The following is a 17,850-nucleotide window of genomic DNA, read 5'->3' as shown; positions in this document are numbered from 1 at the left end:
CTTAATGTCAAAGTCAAAATGCTGAAGAACTTGCTTACTTTGACTGCATCCAGAAAATAGCCATTTGCAACTGGATGTTCACTCAAGTTGGACAGTCCTTCTCTCACGAGGCCTAGCAGCCAACAAGGTACTTACTCAGGAACAAGTCTCTGCCACAGACGTTGTTGTAGAACACGTAGGGAAACTAAACTTGAAGAACACTTTTAGGATACCTGGATCTTTCAGCCAGCTTGGCGATATCCACGAGACCGGATTCTCTTGGGTACTTCAGCCCTTCCAGGCTCTTACTAAGAAACCAACCCGTACGTGGCCTTCTTCTGAAGAGTCCTCCCCTGGAATGCTTGAAGTTACTGTGTCTCTCCCAAACTGGAGACGGCACCCAACCACCTCAGAATCCTCCTTTAGTTTCCTTCCCTCGGGCTAGCCAGCCCCGAGACATCAAGATCAGGTGGATCCGCACCCCAGGCCATAGCCTTCCTGGGGGCTGGTCAGGAGGACCAGGACCCTGAAGTCAGTACATCATTCTGGACCGGAACCCCCGAACCACGTGACGTCCGCATCTTAAATAACCTCTCCCAGAAAGCACAGCAAGAGCGCCACTCCCAACGGGCGGACTCCGAGAGAGAGTAACTTAAAGTGGTTATAAACCCTTACAACACACTTTAACCTACAGGTAAACATAGATTAAGGCTTACCTGTAGGTGCTGCAAATATCTCCTAAACCTACATGGTTTAGGAGATATTTACAATTCCCCTTACGAGGATTCCTTCTGCGCATGCGCCGATGTACTCGGCGCATGCACATTTTAGAAGGGTCACAGTGTGCCGTTTTCATTAAACGACATGCCGCATGGGAGTGACGTCACTTGATTCCAGCCAGTCACAGAGCCGGAAGTCCGTGACCCCGGAAGAAAGATGGACGCTTCGAGCCGGCAAGGAAATCGGGAACATCGCTGGCTCCTGTGTCAGGTAAGTGATACATAATGGGCTACTATGCGATGCATAGTAGCCCATTATGCTTTGCCTTTGCAGGGAAACAAAGAGGAAGTAACACCCATCAGGGTTTACTTCCTCTTTAAGCACCTAACCAGACTATCGTTCCATACCTGTCAGAAGAGACAGTGCCCCCTGTGGCCAGGCTGAACATCTCACAGTCCAGTCAGACTGATGCTGAAGTCCAAATTTAGACAATTGTACCCAAACCAAACTGCAGTTTAGGTATAACCTTAACTTTGAAAAATGCATAGTGCGTGCTCTTCAGGAATCGCCACTATATGTAGCAGAAAAAAGAAGAGAAGGGTTAAGATGGCGAAGGTTTCTATGGGTAATTGTTTGGTAGTTGGAAGGCAAGGAGGAAGATAAAGGGAAAAGTGAAACTAATAAGGTGGTGATCAGAGAGAGGAAAGGGAATATTGGAGAGGTTGCACGGAGTGCATAGGTAGGAGAATATGCGGTCAAGGCAGTTGCCAATAGAGTGAGTAGAAGTGTGTCTATTGTTTTAGGTCAAAAGAGGAGGTTAGGCTCTGAAAATTAGAAGTAGCGGGAGTGTTAAGATTAACAGGGATGTTGAAGTCACCAAGAACGATTGTTGGAATTTCAGAAGAGCGAAAGTAGGGTAGCCAGGCGGAGAAGTCGTCAAGGAAGCGTGATACCGGTCAAGGAGGCCGATTACAGCAATTCTCAACGAAACTGGAGAAAATAGACGAATACAGCAAGCTTCAAATGAGGAGGAGGAGGACAGAGTAGGGGGTGGATGAAGAACCTGAAAAGGGTTTTGAGGGGATAGGAGGATTCCAACTCCACCTCCTTTAATTAGCTCCTCCACTGGCCACAATGACCAGGGAATGACAGATGTGAACTTCGAAGCGATGAAATACTCAACACTTCTGAAGGGGAGATCGAAGAATGGATTACCCTTCACTCCATCCTCCATGGACCAGCAGGAAGGACAGTGGAGTCCGAGGTACACGGCGGAGGTGGTCAGACACAGAGATGTTCGGTATCTTCAACGGAAGGGTGTGGAAATGCGAATTTCAGTACAATTTGAATCGAAATCTCATCCCTCGTTACGAGAGACTGCTAAAGGTAAGAAGGTGACACATCCCGAAAACGAAGACAATGTTCCGGCCCCGTGAGGAAATGTTATGACCATAAAGGGGCTCAATCTACGTTTCCACACTATGGGGTTGGTTTACTAAAACTGGAGAGTGCAAAATCTGGTGCAGCTGTGCAACTTAGCCAATCGGCTTCTTCAATTACGTTTTGACAAAAAAATAAATCCTGGAAGCTGATTGGTTTCTATGCAGAGCTGCACCAGATTTTTCACACTCCAGTTTTAGTAAATTAACCCCAATATGTATTTATCATCATCTGCTGGAGGTAAAAGAGGTCACAGTGACTATGGAGGAAGAGGGCGGCCATGATGGGGTGGGGGGGGGGGTTACTGGGTGTAAATAGAAAATAAGATCTTATTACCTCCTCTGCTGCCAGTTTCGGGAATGTCTCCTCTCTACTTCCTCCCAACTCAACTCTGACCCGGAACTTCCTGTTTATACCTGACATCACTTCCTGTCTTCCATAGAGACTTCTTGTCTGGCTTGAAGTGAGATTACCACCTTATGGATTGCAGAGGAACTGCATCCCCTAGAAGAGCCTCGTAGTGTGAACATGGCCTTGTACTATACTGTAGTGTATATCCTTATAGATGGGGTCATCTCCACTCCCACCAAGGGGGAGAGAAATATATTACTGCCCAGTCCAGACTTTATCAGCCAGGGTTCCTCCAAAGCTTTCTAGGGGTTCCTTGAGCAATGAACACTTTCTGTCTCTCAGTAACAACTGACATCAATTATCTGTAAAGGTGGGCAGTCTTCACACTGATGACAATATAAGAATGTGCTTCTCCCACTGACCACTGATATAAGGGGGTCCTTCTTTGGTCACCAATGCAAGAGACCACTACACGGACCACTGATATAAGGGGGTCCTTCTCCTATTGGTCACCGATGGAAAGGAAAACTACACTGACCACTGATATAAGGGAGTCCTTCTCCTATTGGTCACCAATACAAGGGGCCACTACCAAGACCACTGATATAAGGGGGTCCTTCTCCTCTAGGTCACCAATGTAAAGGAAAACTACACTGACCACTGATATAAGGAGGGGGGGTATTCTCCTATTGGTCACCAATGCAAGAGACCACTACACTGACCACTGATATAAGGGAGTCCTTCTCCTATTGGTCACCAATACAAGGGGCCACTACCAAGACCACTGATATAAGGGGGTCCTTCTCCTCTAGGTCACCAATGTAAAGGAAAACTACACTGACCACTGATATAAGGGGAGTCATTCTCCCATTGGTCCCCAATGCAAGGGACCACTACCAAGACCACTGATATAAGGGAGTCCTTCTCCCATTGGGCACAAATGTGAGAGACCACTGAAGATGAGCTCTGGGTTTGGACTGAACAAAGGTTTACACAGAAGTTGGTATGTTTGGTGATTCAGTGAATGATGGGTGCAGTCTTGCTATGCTGGGAAATGTGACAGCTTCACTATCTATGTTAGGCTATATTCGAAAAAAACTCCTGACCACTGCACTCTGAATGCAGGGCTCTATATAACACACTCCTGACCACTGCACGCTTTACCCTGTTCTGTATAGGATATACTGCAGTCCTGACCACTGCACCCTAAACACTGAGCTATATATAACATATCCATGACCACTGCACTCTGAACACTGAGCCATGTATGACATTCCCCTGACCACTGCACTCTGAACACTGAGCCACATATGACACAGTGGCAGAACTACTGCACTTGTGACCAGGTCCAGGCATTCTGCTATTATCAGGGGGCCCCAGCAGGGTTGCTGGCAGAAGGGCTCTGAGCTGAGAGCGTCTCTTTCATACAACCCAGAGCCTGCACTGACAGTTCCCTCCTCCCTCTCATGGTTAGAAGAGGAGAGAGACGCTCTGCTCCTTCCCTGCCCCACTCTTCCTGTTTCACCGTGGGAAGTGTTAAGCTACGCAGCTGAAATCGATCACTCACACCTCCCGCGGTGCACATAGGTGGAGAGGGGAGGGAGGCGGAGCGGATCTGCTTTCTCCTCCCCCATCTGTGTGTGGGAGGAATGAGGGGGAACTGTCAGTGCAGGCTATGGGCTGTATGAGAGAGAGGCTGCTGAGGAGGCACCGATAGGCAGCACTAATAAAAGGCTCTGATGGGCATTGATAGGTGGCACTGACAGGCAGCACTGATAGCACTGATTGGCAGCATCAAGCATTAACCACTTAAGGACCGCCTCCTGCACATATACGTCGGCAGAATGGCACGGCTGGGCACTATCGCGTACCTGTACGTGACTCTTTAAGTGCCCAGCCTTGGGTCGGGAACGCGCCACCGGCGGCGCGCTCCCGACCCAGTCCTGAGCTCCGTGGCCGCGGGACCAGCGGGCCAGATCGCCGCTGGTGTCCCGGAGATCGGATCACAGAGCTGAAGAATGAGGAGAGGTCTGTGTAAACAAACCTCTCTCCGTGCTTCCCTGTGTGTCTGTCACCGATCGTCTCTTCCCTTTTATAGGGAAAGACGATCAGTGACGTCACATGCCAGCCCACGCCCCCCTACAATAAAAAAAAACATAACGTCATACATAACACCTACACTGCCCCCTAGTGGTTAACTCCTTCACTGCCAGTGTCATTTACACAGGAATCAGTGCATTTAAATAGCACTGATTGCTGTATAAATGACAATGGTCCCAAAAATGTGTCAAAAATGTCCGATGTGTCCGCCATAATGACGCAAAAAATAAAAACCACAGAGGTGATCAAATACCACCAAAAGAAAGCTCTATTTGTGGGAAAAAAAGGACGCCGATTTTGTTTGGGAGCCACGTCGCACGACCGCGCAATTGTCAGTTAAAACGACGCAGTGCCGAATCGCAAAAAGGGGCTTGGTCTTTTGGCTGCAAATTGGTCCGGGGCTTAAGTGGTTAATAGGCAGCACTGATAGGCGGTATTGATAGGTGTCCCTGATAGTCAGCACTGAGCACTGATAGGCAGTATTGATGAGTACTGATAGGTGGCACTAATGGGCACTGATGATCAGTGTAAACAATGTACTGACAGTCTTGCCAGTTATCGGCTCTCCTTTCCTCACACAGACACGAGTGGGAGGAAAGGACTGCCGATAACCAGCAAATCTTTTTACATATGATCAGCTGATCATATGGTAAAGGGCCGCTGTGATTGGCCCTTTGCCTTAATTTGTGGTCAGCTCAGCAGTCACAGATCATACTGGATGTGCACCCCAGGGGGCACGCAGGAGGCAGGATTCTGGGAGGGTATCCATGGGCACCCTCCCAGAACTGGAAGCCTGAGGCTCGGATGGAAGGGGGAGGGGAGATCTTCATGGTTTCTTGCAATGGGTCCCTGTAGGTTCTAGTTACGCCTCTGATATGACATACTCCTGACCACTGCTGGGCTGTATATGATAAGCTTGCCACGTTTGCCCAATTAATTTTTTTTAAAAAGCACACCTGTAAGTGTTTGTGAAACCTTCACCACAAAATGTGCTCAGACACTGAGAGGTAATGACTCCATTTTTATTTTAAAAGGCCTAGAGGCCCGCCTTTTAAGTGGTGGTGTTAACGTGTTTCGTCCTGAAAGGCGACTTGAGAAAACAGACCTCTTGCAAGAGTTTACACCACAAAATGTACTCAGCCAATGAGAGGTAAGGACTCCTGCTATCAATGGCCGACACGGTTGAACACTTCATCCATGTCTTTGGTGATATCTGATCTCCTTATCAATTGCTTCTTATGTTGCTGCCTTTTTATTTGGAGAGTTTTATTATCCCCCACATGGGTGTGGCCCCTTTCTCAATACTATGTTTCAATGGGAGAAACATTTACCAATCCGACCTCTAGATGGCACTGTTGTATCATCCATTCCATAGGACATCTTTGTCAAAAGATCAGGCTATGGTTGAGGTCTATGCCCCTGTACACACGGTTGGAGATTTTGCCAACGGAATCCGTCGGATTTTGTCCGACGGATTGTGTCCGAAACTGTTGCATACACACGGTTGGGCCAAGTTGGCGAAAAATCCGATCTTTCAGAACGTGATGACGTAATTTCGTTACGATGGGACTACATTCAGGCTAGTAGCCAATAGCTTTGATGTAGGAATTTGATCTGAGCATGCGTGGCACTTGGTCCGATGAAAATGCTCTACACATGATCGGATTAGGTCCGTCCGGCCCAGTTGGTCGGGAAATATTTCCAACATGTTGGAAAATTGGGTCGGACGGAGATTCGGACGGAATCAGTCCAATGCATACCACACACAGTCGGATTATCTGATGACACGGTCCGATAAGACTCATTCCGACAGATTCTCCGACCGTGTGAACAAGGGCTATGAACTGTTTCTTCCATGATGATCAGCCATGGAGTATATCTGAGGAGTATATCAGGGTGTGCTTCTTCACCACATGTCCAACAACATTCATATACAAGACATTTCCTGCACTCAAGTCATTAATACACCTTGAGGGTTGTGTGGGACCCCCTGATGTACAGGAAGACAGGACTTCAGTGGGGAGTAATTCCCTTACTCAGGACAGGAAAACGGCTTCTCCCCCGTGTGCAATCTCTGATGTCTGGAAAGATTAGACGTCTTTGAAAAACATTTCCCGCACTCAGGGCAAGAATACGGCTTCTCACCTTTATGCAGTCTCTGATGTGTGTAAAGATTGGATTTCACTGAAAAACATTTTCCGCACTCAGGACAGGAATACGGTTTCTCACCCGTGTGCAACCTCTGATGTGTGTCAAGACTGGACTTCATTGAAAAACATTTCCCGCACTCAGGACATGAAAACGGCTTCTCGCCAGTGTGCAACCTCTGATGATAGTAAAGATGAGACTTTTGTGAAAAACATTTTCCGCATTCAGAACAGGAATACTTCTTTTCTTCTGTGTGAGATCTCTGATGTCTGTAGAAATTGGACGTGTTTGAAAAACATTTCCCGCACTCAGGGCAGGAATACGGCTTCTCACCTGTATGCAATCTCTGATGTTTGTAAAGATTGGACTTCTCTGAAAAACATTTCCCGCACTCAGGGCAGGAATGTGGCTTCTCTGCGGTGTGGGATCTCTGATGCCTGTAGAAATTGGATGTGGTTGAAAAACACTTCCCACACTCAGTACAGGAAAACCTCTTATTTGTTGGAAGGATGGCACCGTCCCGCACAGTCTGAGGTTCCTCAGGATAAGAGGAATACGATGGTCCGGCACCGTCCCGCACAGTCTGAGGTTCCTCAGGATAAGAGGAATACGATGGTCCGGCACCGTCCCGCACAGTCTGAGGTTCCTCAGGATAAGAGGAATACGATGGTCCGGCACCGTCCCGCACAGTCTGAGGTTCCTCAGGATAAGAGGAATACGATGGTCCGGCACCGTCCCGCACAGTCTGAGGTTCCTCAGGATAAGAGGAATACGATGGTCCATCTACACTGTGTGGTGCCGGATGGACATTTGAGGTAGTCGGGTTTTCTCCTGGACTATACTGTGTGATGTCCTCATCTTCTACTTTACAGTCTGGAGACAAAGTGAGACAATCCTCTGAGGTTTTCCTCATCTCCCGTCCATCTACTAAAATAGAAATACAAAGATTATTACTAGACATCAGCTGATTGGTTCCCCTAAACCAGGACTCCGCCCACATCAGGCAGCTTTGTCTCTGAGGATCTTACAATTCCCCCCTCAAGGTAACTAGTAAATGGGTCCTCTGATCTCCTACCAGATCATTTCTTTATTCATGGACCTTAGTCAGAAAGTGAGGAAACAACGAGAACTGTCTTCTATAGGAGTGACAGTGATGAGGGGATTATAGGACGAGTGTCCCCTCCCCCTCTATCACTCATTGCCATCTTCCCAACACAAGAAGTCCTGCACTTCCTTATTTAGTCCATGATTTAGTCATGAATAACAGCGGGGCTGAGCCCCACCAGAGGTCAGAGAGTGAGGATGGGGGGAGAACAACCAAGATGAAGACTGGACTGATCCTGAAGACCCCCATCATTGGGTTATTGACCCCTCCCCCATTATCACTTTCTGTTTAAGGTTCCAAAGTTGGAGGAAGTTATCACATTATTATCACCATGTAAAAGTCTGTGCTCCAATCACATCACCAGATATAAAATGTCCAGCTGGTAGGAAATGGGTGTAACAAAAGAGAATACATATTATGTGTATATATAGCAGTGGGGGGAGGGGAGAGAGAAGAAGTCAGGACTATGAAATGTACAACATATTGTATAAGATACAACAGATAGGACTATATAGTATCAGAATTATGTAATGTACAACATAGAGTATATAGTGCAGGGGTCAGGAGTATATATTGTACAATATAAATTATATAGTGAAGGGTCAGGGCTCATAATATTGGTGTTCAGTAATCAGTGGTGGATTAAATGATTACATGAGACAAGTTGCAGAGGTCCCACACCGCTCCTCCCATCTCCTGAGACTGCACTCAGTGACTTGGGTCTGAGACTATACAGACATATCCCTCCACCCGGCACAGCCAGCAGACAACAGAGTAAGTAACCTTGGGAGAATTGTTCTGTCAGAGATATTGCTATACCCGGGTATGGGGCAGAAAAATCAAGACAGATACCCCAGGTGATTAGGTCAAGCAATGTCTATAGCGAAAATCAACATTTTGCTGATCCCCAGAATCTCCATAAATCCAGTCTAGATCCATAAATTGTGTCGGCAGCACAGAGAAGGAAGATTATCGGAGAGAAATCCAGGAATACAGGACGGGGAACACAGCTCAGGAAAGTGACCAGGGGATTACAGGCTGATATCACCCAGCCCCCGCCCTACTCTGGACCAATCAGTGAGCAGTATGGGTGGAGGAATGGATTTAGTGTTAATGACCCACCTGTGCTGATCTCTGTAGGAGTGTCCTCCTCTATAAATGTCCCCGTTATTCCATCCTCCTCCATAGACTGCTGATCATCCCTCACATACCTCTCTTCTTCTTCTTCTGCTTTAACCTCAACTTTTATATCCATCAGATCTTCACCCTAAACCAAGAGAAGGATAGAAAATATATCAACAGTAAAATATAAGCTTTAATATTGTAACATAAAATAAAAGTAATTCATACATTGTCTCCACAAGTCCATGTTCTAGATGCTCCATCCAACTAACCTTGTAACAGTGGGGGATGGTGTGATCTTCCTGTGTGGGATCCCGGGAATACAGAGGACAGGGACATCTCTCTGGTGGGTTTCTGTTACTAGGCGGCTCCATAATATCCTTGTGTCTTTCTGAAAATTGCTCCATCACTCCATACTCCTCATCCTCCTCTTTAAATTCTTCTTTGACAGCAATATTATAATCCCCGAGGTTTCCACTCTGCAACATCAAAATAAAACATTCATTATATCAAACATGCTGTGTAAAAATCAGGACTACAAGTGATTGTTCATCACCTACCTGATGATGGTGGGGGATGGTGTGATCTTCCTGTGTGGAATCCCAGGAATACAGAGGACGGGGACATCTCTCTGGTGGGTTTCTGTAGCTGGATGACTCCACCATGGTGTCCTGGAACAGATCTTTGTGTCGTTTTGGAAACTCCTCCATCACCCCATCCTCATCATCCTCCTCTTTTATGTCTTCTTTAACCTCAGCTTTAGAATTTCTCAGGTTTCCACTCTGAATATATAATAAAAATGACATCAATGGTAACAATGCAGATAATGTACAGATCCTAATGATACTATCAGTGATTGTTCCTCATCTACCTGATGATGGTGGGGGATGGTGTGAGCTTCCTGTGTGGAATCCCGGGAATACAGAGGACGGGGACATCTCTCTGGTGGGTTCCCATTACTGGATCCATCTGTAGGAAACACACACACTGACTGAATACATTGTTTCTATGTGTTTATCAGATGATGGGGGATCTAGGTGGAGCCTCCGTACTGCTCTCTCCTTTACAATAAAGTCTCCTCTTACCCGGTGATGTGAGGGGCGGCTGATTGTCCATCATGACGTCCTTGTAGAGATCCTTGTGTCCTTCTAAATACTCCCACTCCTCCATGGAGAAATAGACAGTGACATCCTGACACCTTATAGGAACCTGACACACACAATGATACAGTCACCATCCAGACACATCCCTTGTCTGTTACTGGATAATGTCCCAGAATTCCCAGAATCCTCCTCACCTCTCCTGTCAGCAGCTCGGTGATCTCATCTGTGAATTCTAAAATTTTCGTTTTAATTCTTTATTCTGTCAGGGAGGAATGTGATGGTCCAATGAGCACCAGACTTTACAGGAAGAAAACTCTAGAATTGAGTATTAATAAAAAAAAAAGAATCAAGTGACCCTCCCAGAATCCTCCTCACCTCTCTGGTCAGGTCTGTGGTTTATTAATTAATATAAGAGTGTCATGTGATCGGAAGGGGTTAATCTACATTTCCACAATATATATATGTGCGTATCTTCATCTGCTGGAGATAAAAGACATCACAGTGACTATGGAGGAAGAGGACGGACATGACGGGGGGGGGGGGGGGGGTTATTGGGTGTAAATATAAAATAAGATCTTATTACCTCCTCTACTGCCAGTTCCAGCAATGTCTCCTCTCTACTTCCTCCCGACTCAACTCTCACCAGGAACTTCCTGTCTGTACCTGATATCACTTCCTGTGTTCCATAGAGACATCCTATCTGTACATGAAGAAAAAAAAACATAAGATTGGTCAGATACTAATTGGTATCAGTCTCTGTGCTAGACTAGGTCTTGGTGACAGAGAGAAGGTTGGGGTTGCTCATACTATAGGTAACCCTCATCCACCCAGAACAGAGTGCCCACCCAGGACAGTGCCACCACCTAAGATACGACCTCCACATAGGACAGGGTTCTCACCCAGGCCAGGGCCTCTATCCAGGACAGTGCCTCCACCTAGGACAGTGCCCCCACCTGGGACAAGACCCCCACCCAAAACAGAACTCCCACACAGGACAGGGACATCACCCAAGACAGTGGTCCACCCAAGATAGAGCCTCCACCTAGGACAGGATCTCTACCCAGGAAAGGGCCCCTATCCAGGACATTGCCTCCACCCAGGACAGTGCCTTCACCTAAGATACGACCTCCACATAGGACAAGGTCCTCATCCTGGCCAGGGCCTCTACCCAGGACAGAACCCATCACCCAGGACAAGGCCTCCACCCAGGAGAGAGCCCCTACTCAGGACAGTGCCTCTACACAGGACAGGGCCTCCACCAAGGACAGGGCCTCCATTCAGGATAGAGCCACCACCCAGAAAAGTGTAGCCACCCAAGATAGAGCCTCAACCTAGGACAGGATCTCTACCCAGGAAAGGGCCCCTATCCAGGACATTGCCTCCACCCAGGACAATGCCTCCACCTAGGACAGTGCCCCCACCCGGGAAAAGACCCCACTCAGAACAGAACTCCCACACAGGACAGGGACATCACCCAGGACAGTGGCTCCACCCAAGATAGGGCCTCTACCTAGGACAGGAGCTCTACCCAGGACAGGGCTTCCACCCAGGACAGGGCCTCCATCTAGGACAGAAGCTCTACCCAGGACAGGGCCCCCAACCAGGACAGTGCCTCCACCCAGGACAGGGCCCCCACCCAGGACAGGGCCTCCACTTAGGACAGGTGCTCTACCCAGGACAGGGCTTCCACCCAGGACAGGACCTCCATCTAGGACAGGAGCTGTACCCAGGACAGGGCCCCCAACCAGGACAGTGCCTCCACCCAGGACAGGGCCTCCACCCAGGACAGGGCCTCCACTTAGGACAGAAGCTCTACCCATGACAGGCCCCCCACCCAGGACAGTGCCTCCACAAAGGATAGAGCCTCCACTCAGTACAGTGCCTCCACCCAAGATAGGGCCTCCATCCAAAATAGGGCCCCCACCCAAGATAGGACCTCCACTTAGGACAAGACCTTTATCCAGGGCCTCCACCCAGGACAGGCCCCCCACTCAGCACAATGCCTTCACCCAGGACCATGCCTCCACCCAGGACAGGCCCCCCACTCAGCACAATGCCTTCACCCAGGACATGGCCCCCACCCAGGACAGTGCCTGCACCCAGGACAGAGCCTCCACTCAGGACAGTACCTCCACCCAAGATAGGGCCTTCAACCAAGATAAGACCTCCACTTAGGACAAAACCTCTACCCAGGCAAGACCCCCCACCCAGGACAGTGTCTTCATCCAGGACAGAGCCTCCACCTAGGACAGGAGCTCTACACCGGACATGGCCCCCACCCAGGACAGTGCCTTGCCCCAAGACAGGACCTGGGTGGGGGCCCTGTCCTGTGTGGAGGCACTGTCCTGGGTGGGGGCCCTGTCCTGGTGGAGGCCCTGTTCTGGGTGAAGGCCCTGTCCTAGGTGGGTCCCTGTCCTGGGCCTCCACCCAGGACAGGGCCTTCACCCAGGACAGTGCCTCCACTCAGGACAGTTCCTCCACCCAAGATAGGGCCTCTACCCAAATTAGGGCCCCCACCCAAGATAGGACCTCCACTTAGGACAAGCCCTCTATGCAGGACAGAGCCCTCACCCAGGACAGTGCTTCCACCCAAAATACAGCCCCCACAAAGATAGGGCCTACTTAGGACAAGACCTTTACTCATGCCTTCACTTAGGACAGGGCCCCCAACCAGGACAGAGCCTCCACTCAGGACAGTGCCTCCACCCAAGATAGGGCCTTCAACCAAGATAGGACCTCCACTTAGGACAAGACCTCTACCCAGGTAAGACCCCCCCACCCAGGACAGTGCCTCGCCCCAGGACAGGACCTGGGTGGTGGCCCTGTCCCCTGTGGAGGCACTGTCTTTGGTGGGGCTGTCCTGGGTAGAGCTCCTGTCCTGGGCCTTCACCCAGGACAGGGCCTCCACTAGGACAGGGCCCCCACTCAGGACAGGGCCCCCACCCAGGACAGTGCCTCCACAAAGGACAGAGCCTCCACTCAGGACAGTTCCTCCACCGAAGATAGGGCCTCCACCCAAATTAGGGCCCCCACCCAAGATAGGACCTCCACTTAGGACAAGCCCTCTACGCAGGAAAGAGTCCCCACCCAGGACAGTGCCTCCACCCAGGACAGTACCTCTTTCCAGGACAGTGCCTCCACCCAAGATACGGCCCCCACAAAAGATAGGGTCTATACTTAGGAAAGGGCCCCCACCCAGGGACAGAGCCTCCATTCAGGACAGAGCCTCTACCCAGGACAGTGCCTCCACCCAAGATAGGACCTCCACCTGGGACAAGACCTCCACTCAGGACAGAGCCCTCACCCAGGACAAGGACCCCACCCAGGACAGTGCCTCCACTCAGGACAGTGCCTCAACCCAAGATAGGGCCTCCACCCAGGACAGTGCCTCCACCTAGGACATGGACCCCACCCAGGACAGTGCCTCCACCCAGGACAGGGCCTCCACCTAGGACAGGAGCTCCACCCAGGACAGGGCCCCCACCCAGGACAGTGCCTCCACCCAGGACAGTGCCTCTACTCAGGACAGTGCCTCCACCCAAGATAGGGCCCCATCCAATAAAGGACCCCTGCCCAAGATAGGGCCTCTATTTAGGACAGAACCTCTAACCAGGACAGGGCCCCCACCCAGGACAGTGCCTCCACCCAGGACAGGGCCCCCACCCAGGACAGGGCCTCCACCCAGGATGGGGTCCTCACCCAGGACAGTGCCTCTACCAAGGACAGAGCATCCACTCAGGACAGTGCCTCCACCCAGGACAGGGTCCTCACCCAGGACAGTACCTCTACCAAGCACAGAGCCTCCACTCAGGACAGTGCCTTCACCCAAGATAGGGCCTCCACCCAAAATAGGGCCCCCACCCAAGATAGGACCTCCACTTAGGACAAGCCCTCTACGCAGGAAAGAGTCCCCACCCAGGACAGTGCCTCCACTCAGGACAGTACCTCTATCCAGGATAGTGCCTCCACCCAAGATACGGCCATCACAAAAGATAGGGTCTATACTTAGGACAGGACCTCTACCCAGGACAGTGCCTCCACCCAAAATAGGGCACCCACCCAAGATAGGACCTCCACTTAGGACAAGACCTCTACCAAGGACAGTGCCTCCAGTGGCCATGGTTTCTGCTGGAAAAGAGCTGCATTCCAAGCTGGTTGGACAATGGTGGAAGGGTTGTCTCGTTACCAAAAATCTTGTCAGGTTGCATGGCAGATTAGACACTACTAGGAACCATGCTCAAAGTAGATAGGCTGACTCTGGTTGGACAACAGTTGAAGGATCTCCTCATCACCATATATCTTGTCTTCAGGTCCCTGACACAAATACAGACGCCACATCAAGATAATTCTCAGGAAGCTGCCACATTTAGCAGTAGTAGCAATACTGCAACTGGATGTTCAACTTGGCTGAATACCCTTTTACTTCTGTCGTTCACTGACCCCACAAACAGGCAAAATTGTATCTAAACCTGAATTCAGCCCAAATCCAGAGCTTACTCCAAGTGTTCTTTTTTTTGGTGACCACTGGGAAAAGGAGCCCCTTATATCCATAATCAGTGGGAGAAACACATTTTACATCATCATTAAATCCTTGTTCCTGAGAGACAAAAGTTCTCCATTTCTCAAGGAACCCCTTGAAACTTTTGTAGGAACCCTGGCTGAGAAAGGCTGGACTAGACAGTAATATTCTATCCCCCTTGGTGGGAGCGGAGATGACCCCATCTATAAGGATATACAGTACATATACACACAGCATAGGCCGTGTTCACACTATGAGACGTTTCCCCAAAAATGTCCCTCATTGTAAATCCAATGTCAATCACGTTGCCAACAACCTGCCCATTCAACAAAAAAAAAAAAAAAAAACTGACAGCTAAGCACACACAACATATCCTGATGGTACACTTAGCTGATTTACTTCTTCCCGAGCTATCCTCAGCTATATAATGTAAGGGGTGGGGGTAGTGGTGACATCATTGACCAAATATGGCCATGTTTGGTTAATGTCATTCCCTAAAAATGGCCATATTTAGGCAGTGATATTACTGGTGCCCCCACCTCTTTTGCGTAAAAGGGGTGGAGATTCTCTGTAAGGTCGGTGGTATCTAAGGACACTGTGGGTGCTTCCTGGGGAACCAGTGATAGCAGGATGCTGTCATATACAAAAGCAGTGGAAATACCAGTTCTATATTTGATTTTCAGCTCCGATAGAGCAGTGGTTAGAACAAGCTAATGTTCTGGCGTTCATTCAAACTGCCATAGTTCCGTCCGAAACTAGGTTCAGAGCTGAGCCGTCAGCTCATCCCTAGATACCAGTTGTATACAGAAATAGTTTATTGCTCGAAACCCTAGAAACCTTTGGAGGAACCGTGGCTGAGAAAGTTTGGACTGGGCAGTATTATATTTCTATCCCCCTTGGTGGGAGTGGAGATGACCCTATCTATACGGATATACAGTACATACACACAGCACAAGGCCGTGTTCACACTATGAGACGTTTCTCGGGGGCTGTAGTTCCTCTGAGCTCCACAAGATGGTAGTATTACTTCTACCCAGACAGGAAGTCTCTATGGAAGACAGGAAGTGATGTTAGCCACAGACAGGAAGTTCATTGTGGCATGAGGTAGCAAGTTTTCCTCCTGTGAAGTTTGATGTTCATATGATCATCACGTTGCCTCCACCTCCCTTCCTGATAGAATAGAGAAATAAAAAGATTCCTGAAGTCATCACCAAGCTGCTGACGGGAGAGGTGAGGAGGATTCTGGGAATTCTGGGACATTATCCAGTAACAGACAAGGGATGTGTCTGGATGGTGACTGTATCATTGTGTGTGTCAGGTTCCTATAAGGTGTCAGGATGTCACTGTCTATTTCTCCATGGAGGAGTGGGAGTATTTAGAAGGACACAAGGATCTCTACAAGGACGTCATGATGGCCAATCAGCCGCCCCTCACATCACCGGGTAAGAGGAGACTTTATTGTAAAGGAGAGAGCAGTACGGAGGCTCCACCTAGATCCCCCATCATCTGATAAACACATAGAAACAATGTATTCAGTCAGTGTGTGTGTTTCCTACAGATGGATCCAGTAATGGGAACCCACCAGAGAGATGTCCCCGTCCTCTGTATTCCCGGGATTCCATACAGGAAGGTCTCACCATCCCCCACCATCATCAGGTAGGTGATTATCAATTATTTGTAGTTATGATTTATACACAAACATGTTTGTTACAATGAATGTTTTATTATATATGCAGACTGGAAACCTCTGGGATTATAGTATTAATGTTAAAAAAGAGATAAAAGAGGAGGATGGTGAGGATAGTGTTATGAAGAAACGTTCAGGAGGACATACGGATGTCACAATGGAGCCACCTAATAACAGAAACCCACCAGAGAGATGTCCCCGTCCTCTGTATTCCCCGGATTCCACACAGGAAGGTCACCCCATCCCCCACCATCATCAGGTAGATGTTTGACAATTATTTATAGTTATGCTGTATACATCAGCATGTATTTTACAATAAATGTTTTATAATATATTGCAGAGTGGAAACATCGGGGATTATTATATTGATGTTAAAGAAGAGTATAAAGAGGAGGATGAGGAGTATGGGGTGATGGAGGAGATTTCAGAAGGACACAAGGATGTGATGGAGCCACCAAATACCAGGAGCCCACCAGAGAGATGTCCCCGTCCTCTGTATTCCCGGGCTCCCACACAGGAAGATCACACCATCCCCCACTGTTACAAGGTTGGTGGGACGGAGAATCTAGAACATAGACTTACAGTGACAATGTGTGGATTTTTTGTGATCTCACAATATTAAAGCTCTTATTTTACATCTAATATTCTCTCTCATTTTCTTGAATTTTCTTTAGAGTGGAGATCCAATGGATATAGAATTTGAGGTGAAATCAGAAGAAGAAGAGAGGTATGTGAGGGATGATCAGCAGTCTATGGAGGAGGATGGAATAACGGGGACATTTATAGAGGAGGACACTCCTACAGAGATCAGCACAGGTAGGTCATTAACCCTAAATCCATTCCTCCACCCATACTGCTCACTGATTGGTCCAGAGTAGGGCGGGGGCTGGGTGATATCAGCCTGTAATCCCCTGGACACTTTCTTGAGTTGTGTTGCCTATCCTGCACATTAGATCTTCTTTCTCTCTGATAGTGTTTGCTTTCTGTGCTGCAGACACAATTTATGTATCTAGACTGGATTTATGTCGATTCTGGGGTTCAGCTGGCAGCAAAATGTTGATTTTAACAGTTGACATTGCTCAGCCTTGGCCAGTGGCATCTCCAGATTTCATATTTAGGAGGAGGGGGGGGGGGCAGGGATAAAAGTAGGGGGGCTAACTATAAAACACAATTCTATGCCCATATCCATAACTACAGTGCCTTGCGAAAGTATTCGGCCCCCTTGAACTTTTCAACCTTTTGCCACATTTCAGGCTTCAAACATAAAGATATAAAATTTAATTTTTTTGTGAAGAATCACCAACAAGTGGGACACAATTGTGAAGTGGAACGAAATCTATTGGATATTTTAAACTTTTTTAGCAAATAAAAAACTGAAAAGTGGTGCGTGCAAAATTATTCGGCCCCTTTACTTTCAGTGCAGCAAACTCACTCCGAGGATCTCTGAATGATCCAATGTTGTCCTAAATGACTGATGGTGATAAATAGAATCCACCTGTTTGTAATCAAGTCTCTGTATAAATGCACCTGCTCTGTGATAGTCTCAGGGTTCTGTTGAAAGCGCAGAGAGCATCAT

General features: G+C 48.4%; 3 protein-coding genes across 5 annotated transcripts in view; 1 reads left to right on the top strand and 2 right to left on the bottom strand.

Moving 5' to 3' along the window:
* LOC143955487 (uncharacterized) overlaps nucleotides 1-3,006 on the bottom strand; it is a 118,365-nt gene extending 115,359 nt beyond the window's left edge. The window contains exon 1 of the mRNA XM_077465526.1: nucleotides 2,476-3,006. The gene's annotated coding sequence lies outside the window, so the exon portion shown is untranslated. The remainder of the gene's footprint in view (nucleotides 1-2,475) is intronic.
* Nucleotides 3,007-5,598: 2,592 nt separating this feature from the next.
* LOC143955696 (uncharacterized) lies at nucleotides 5,599-10,764 on the bottom strand. 3 transcript variants are annotated; one of them, XM_077465808.1, is made up of 9 exons: nucleotides 10,652-10,764; nucleotides 10,444-10,548; nucleotides 10,263-10,327; nucleotides 10,051-10,174; nucleotides 9,837-9,934; nucleotides 9,526-9,747; nucleotides 9,238-9,444; nucleotides 8,966-9,110; nucleotides 5,599-7,665 (listed from the first exon to the last, which is right to left on the bottom strand). In XM_077465808.1, the coding sequence occupies exons 4-9, from the start codon at nucleotides 10,133-10,135 to the stop codon at nucleotides 6,623-6,625; spliced, it is 1,800 nt and encodes a 599-aa protein (XP_077321934.1). In that variant the 5' UTR covers nucleotides 10,136-10,174; nucleotides 10,263-10,327; nucleotides 10,444-10,548; nucleotides 10,652-10,764; the 3' UTR covers nucleotides 5,599-6,622. The 3 variants fall into 3 exon arrangements, with proteins under 3 accessions (XP_077321934.1, XP_077321933.1, XP_077321935.1); XM_077465807.1 differs by lacking the exon at nucleotides 10,444-10,548 and having other exon boundaries at nucleotides 10,263-10,383; XM_077465809.1 differs by lacking the exons at nucleotides 9,526-9,747; nucleotides 10,652-10,764 and having other exon boundaries at nucleotides 10,263-10,608.
* Nucleotides 10,765-16,266: 5,502 nt separating this feature from the next.
* Nucleotides 16,267-17,394, top strand: LOC143955906 (uncharacterized). The gene is made up of 3 exons (XM_077466030.1): nucleotides 16,267-16,533; nucleotides 16,615-16,821; nucleotides 16,949-17,394. The coding sequence occupies exons 1-3, from the start codon at nucleotides 16,288-16,290 to the stop codon at nucleotides 17,150-17,152; spliced, it is 657 nt and encodes a 218-aa protein (XP_077322156.1). The 5' UTR covers nucleotides 16,267-16,287; the 3' UTR covers nucleotides 17,153-17,394.
* Nucleotides 17,395-17,850: the final 456 nt, after the last annotated feature.

Source organism: Lithobates pipiens, unplaced genomic scaffold (genome assembly GCF_037356315.1).
Source record: "Lithobates pipiens isolate NorthernLeopardFrog02 unplaced genomic scaffold, aLitPip1_a1.2 Scaffold_35, whole genome shotgun sequence".
Classification (NCBI taxonomy): domain Eukaryota; kingdom Metazoa; phylum Chordata; class Amphibia; order Anura; family Ranidae; genus Lithobates; species Lithobates pipiens.
The sequence above is the reverse complement of the archived record's forward strand: the minus strand, read 5'-3'. Positions and strand labels throughout refer to the sequence as shown.

Coding starts and splice junctions, on each gene's coding strand:
- LOC143955696 (XM_077465808.1), bottom strand. CDS start 10,135: ATGGAGGAGTGGGAGTATTTAGAAGGACACAAGGATCTCTACAAGGAC. Junction 9,748..9,836: donor CCATCCCCCACCATCATCAG/GTAGATGAGGAA, acceptor TTATATATTCAG/AGTGGAAACCTGAGAAATTC. Junction 9,445..9,525: donor CCATCCCCCACCATCATCAG/GTAGGTGATGAA, acceptor TTGATGTTGCAG/AGTGGAAACCTCGGGGATTA.
- LOC143955906 (XM_077466030.1), top strand. CDS start 16,288: ATGTTTGTTACAATGAATGTTTTATTATATATGCAGACTGGAAACCTC. Junction 16,534..16,614: donor CCATCCCCCACCATCATCAG/GTAGATGTTTGA, acceptor AATATATTGCAG/AGTGGAAACATCGGGGATTA. Junction 16,822..16,948: donor CCATCCCCCACTGTTACAAG/GTTGGTGGGACG, acceptor AATTTTCTTTAG/AGTGGAGATCCAATGGATAT.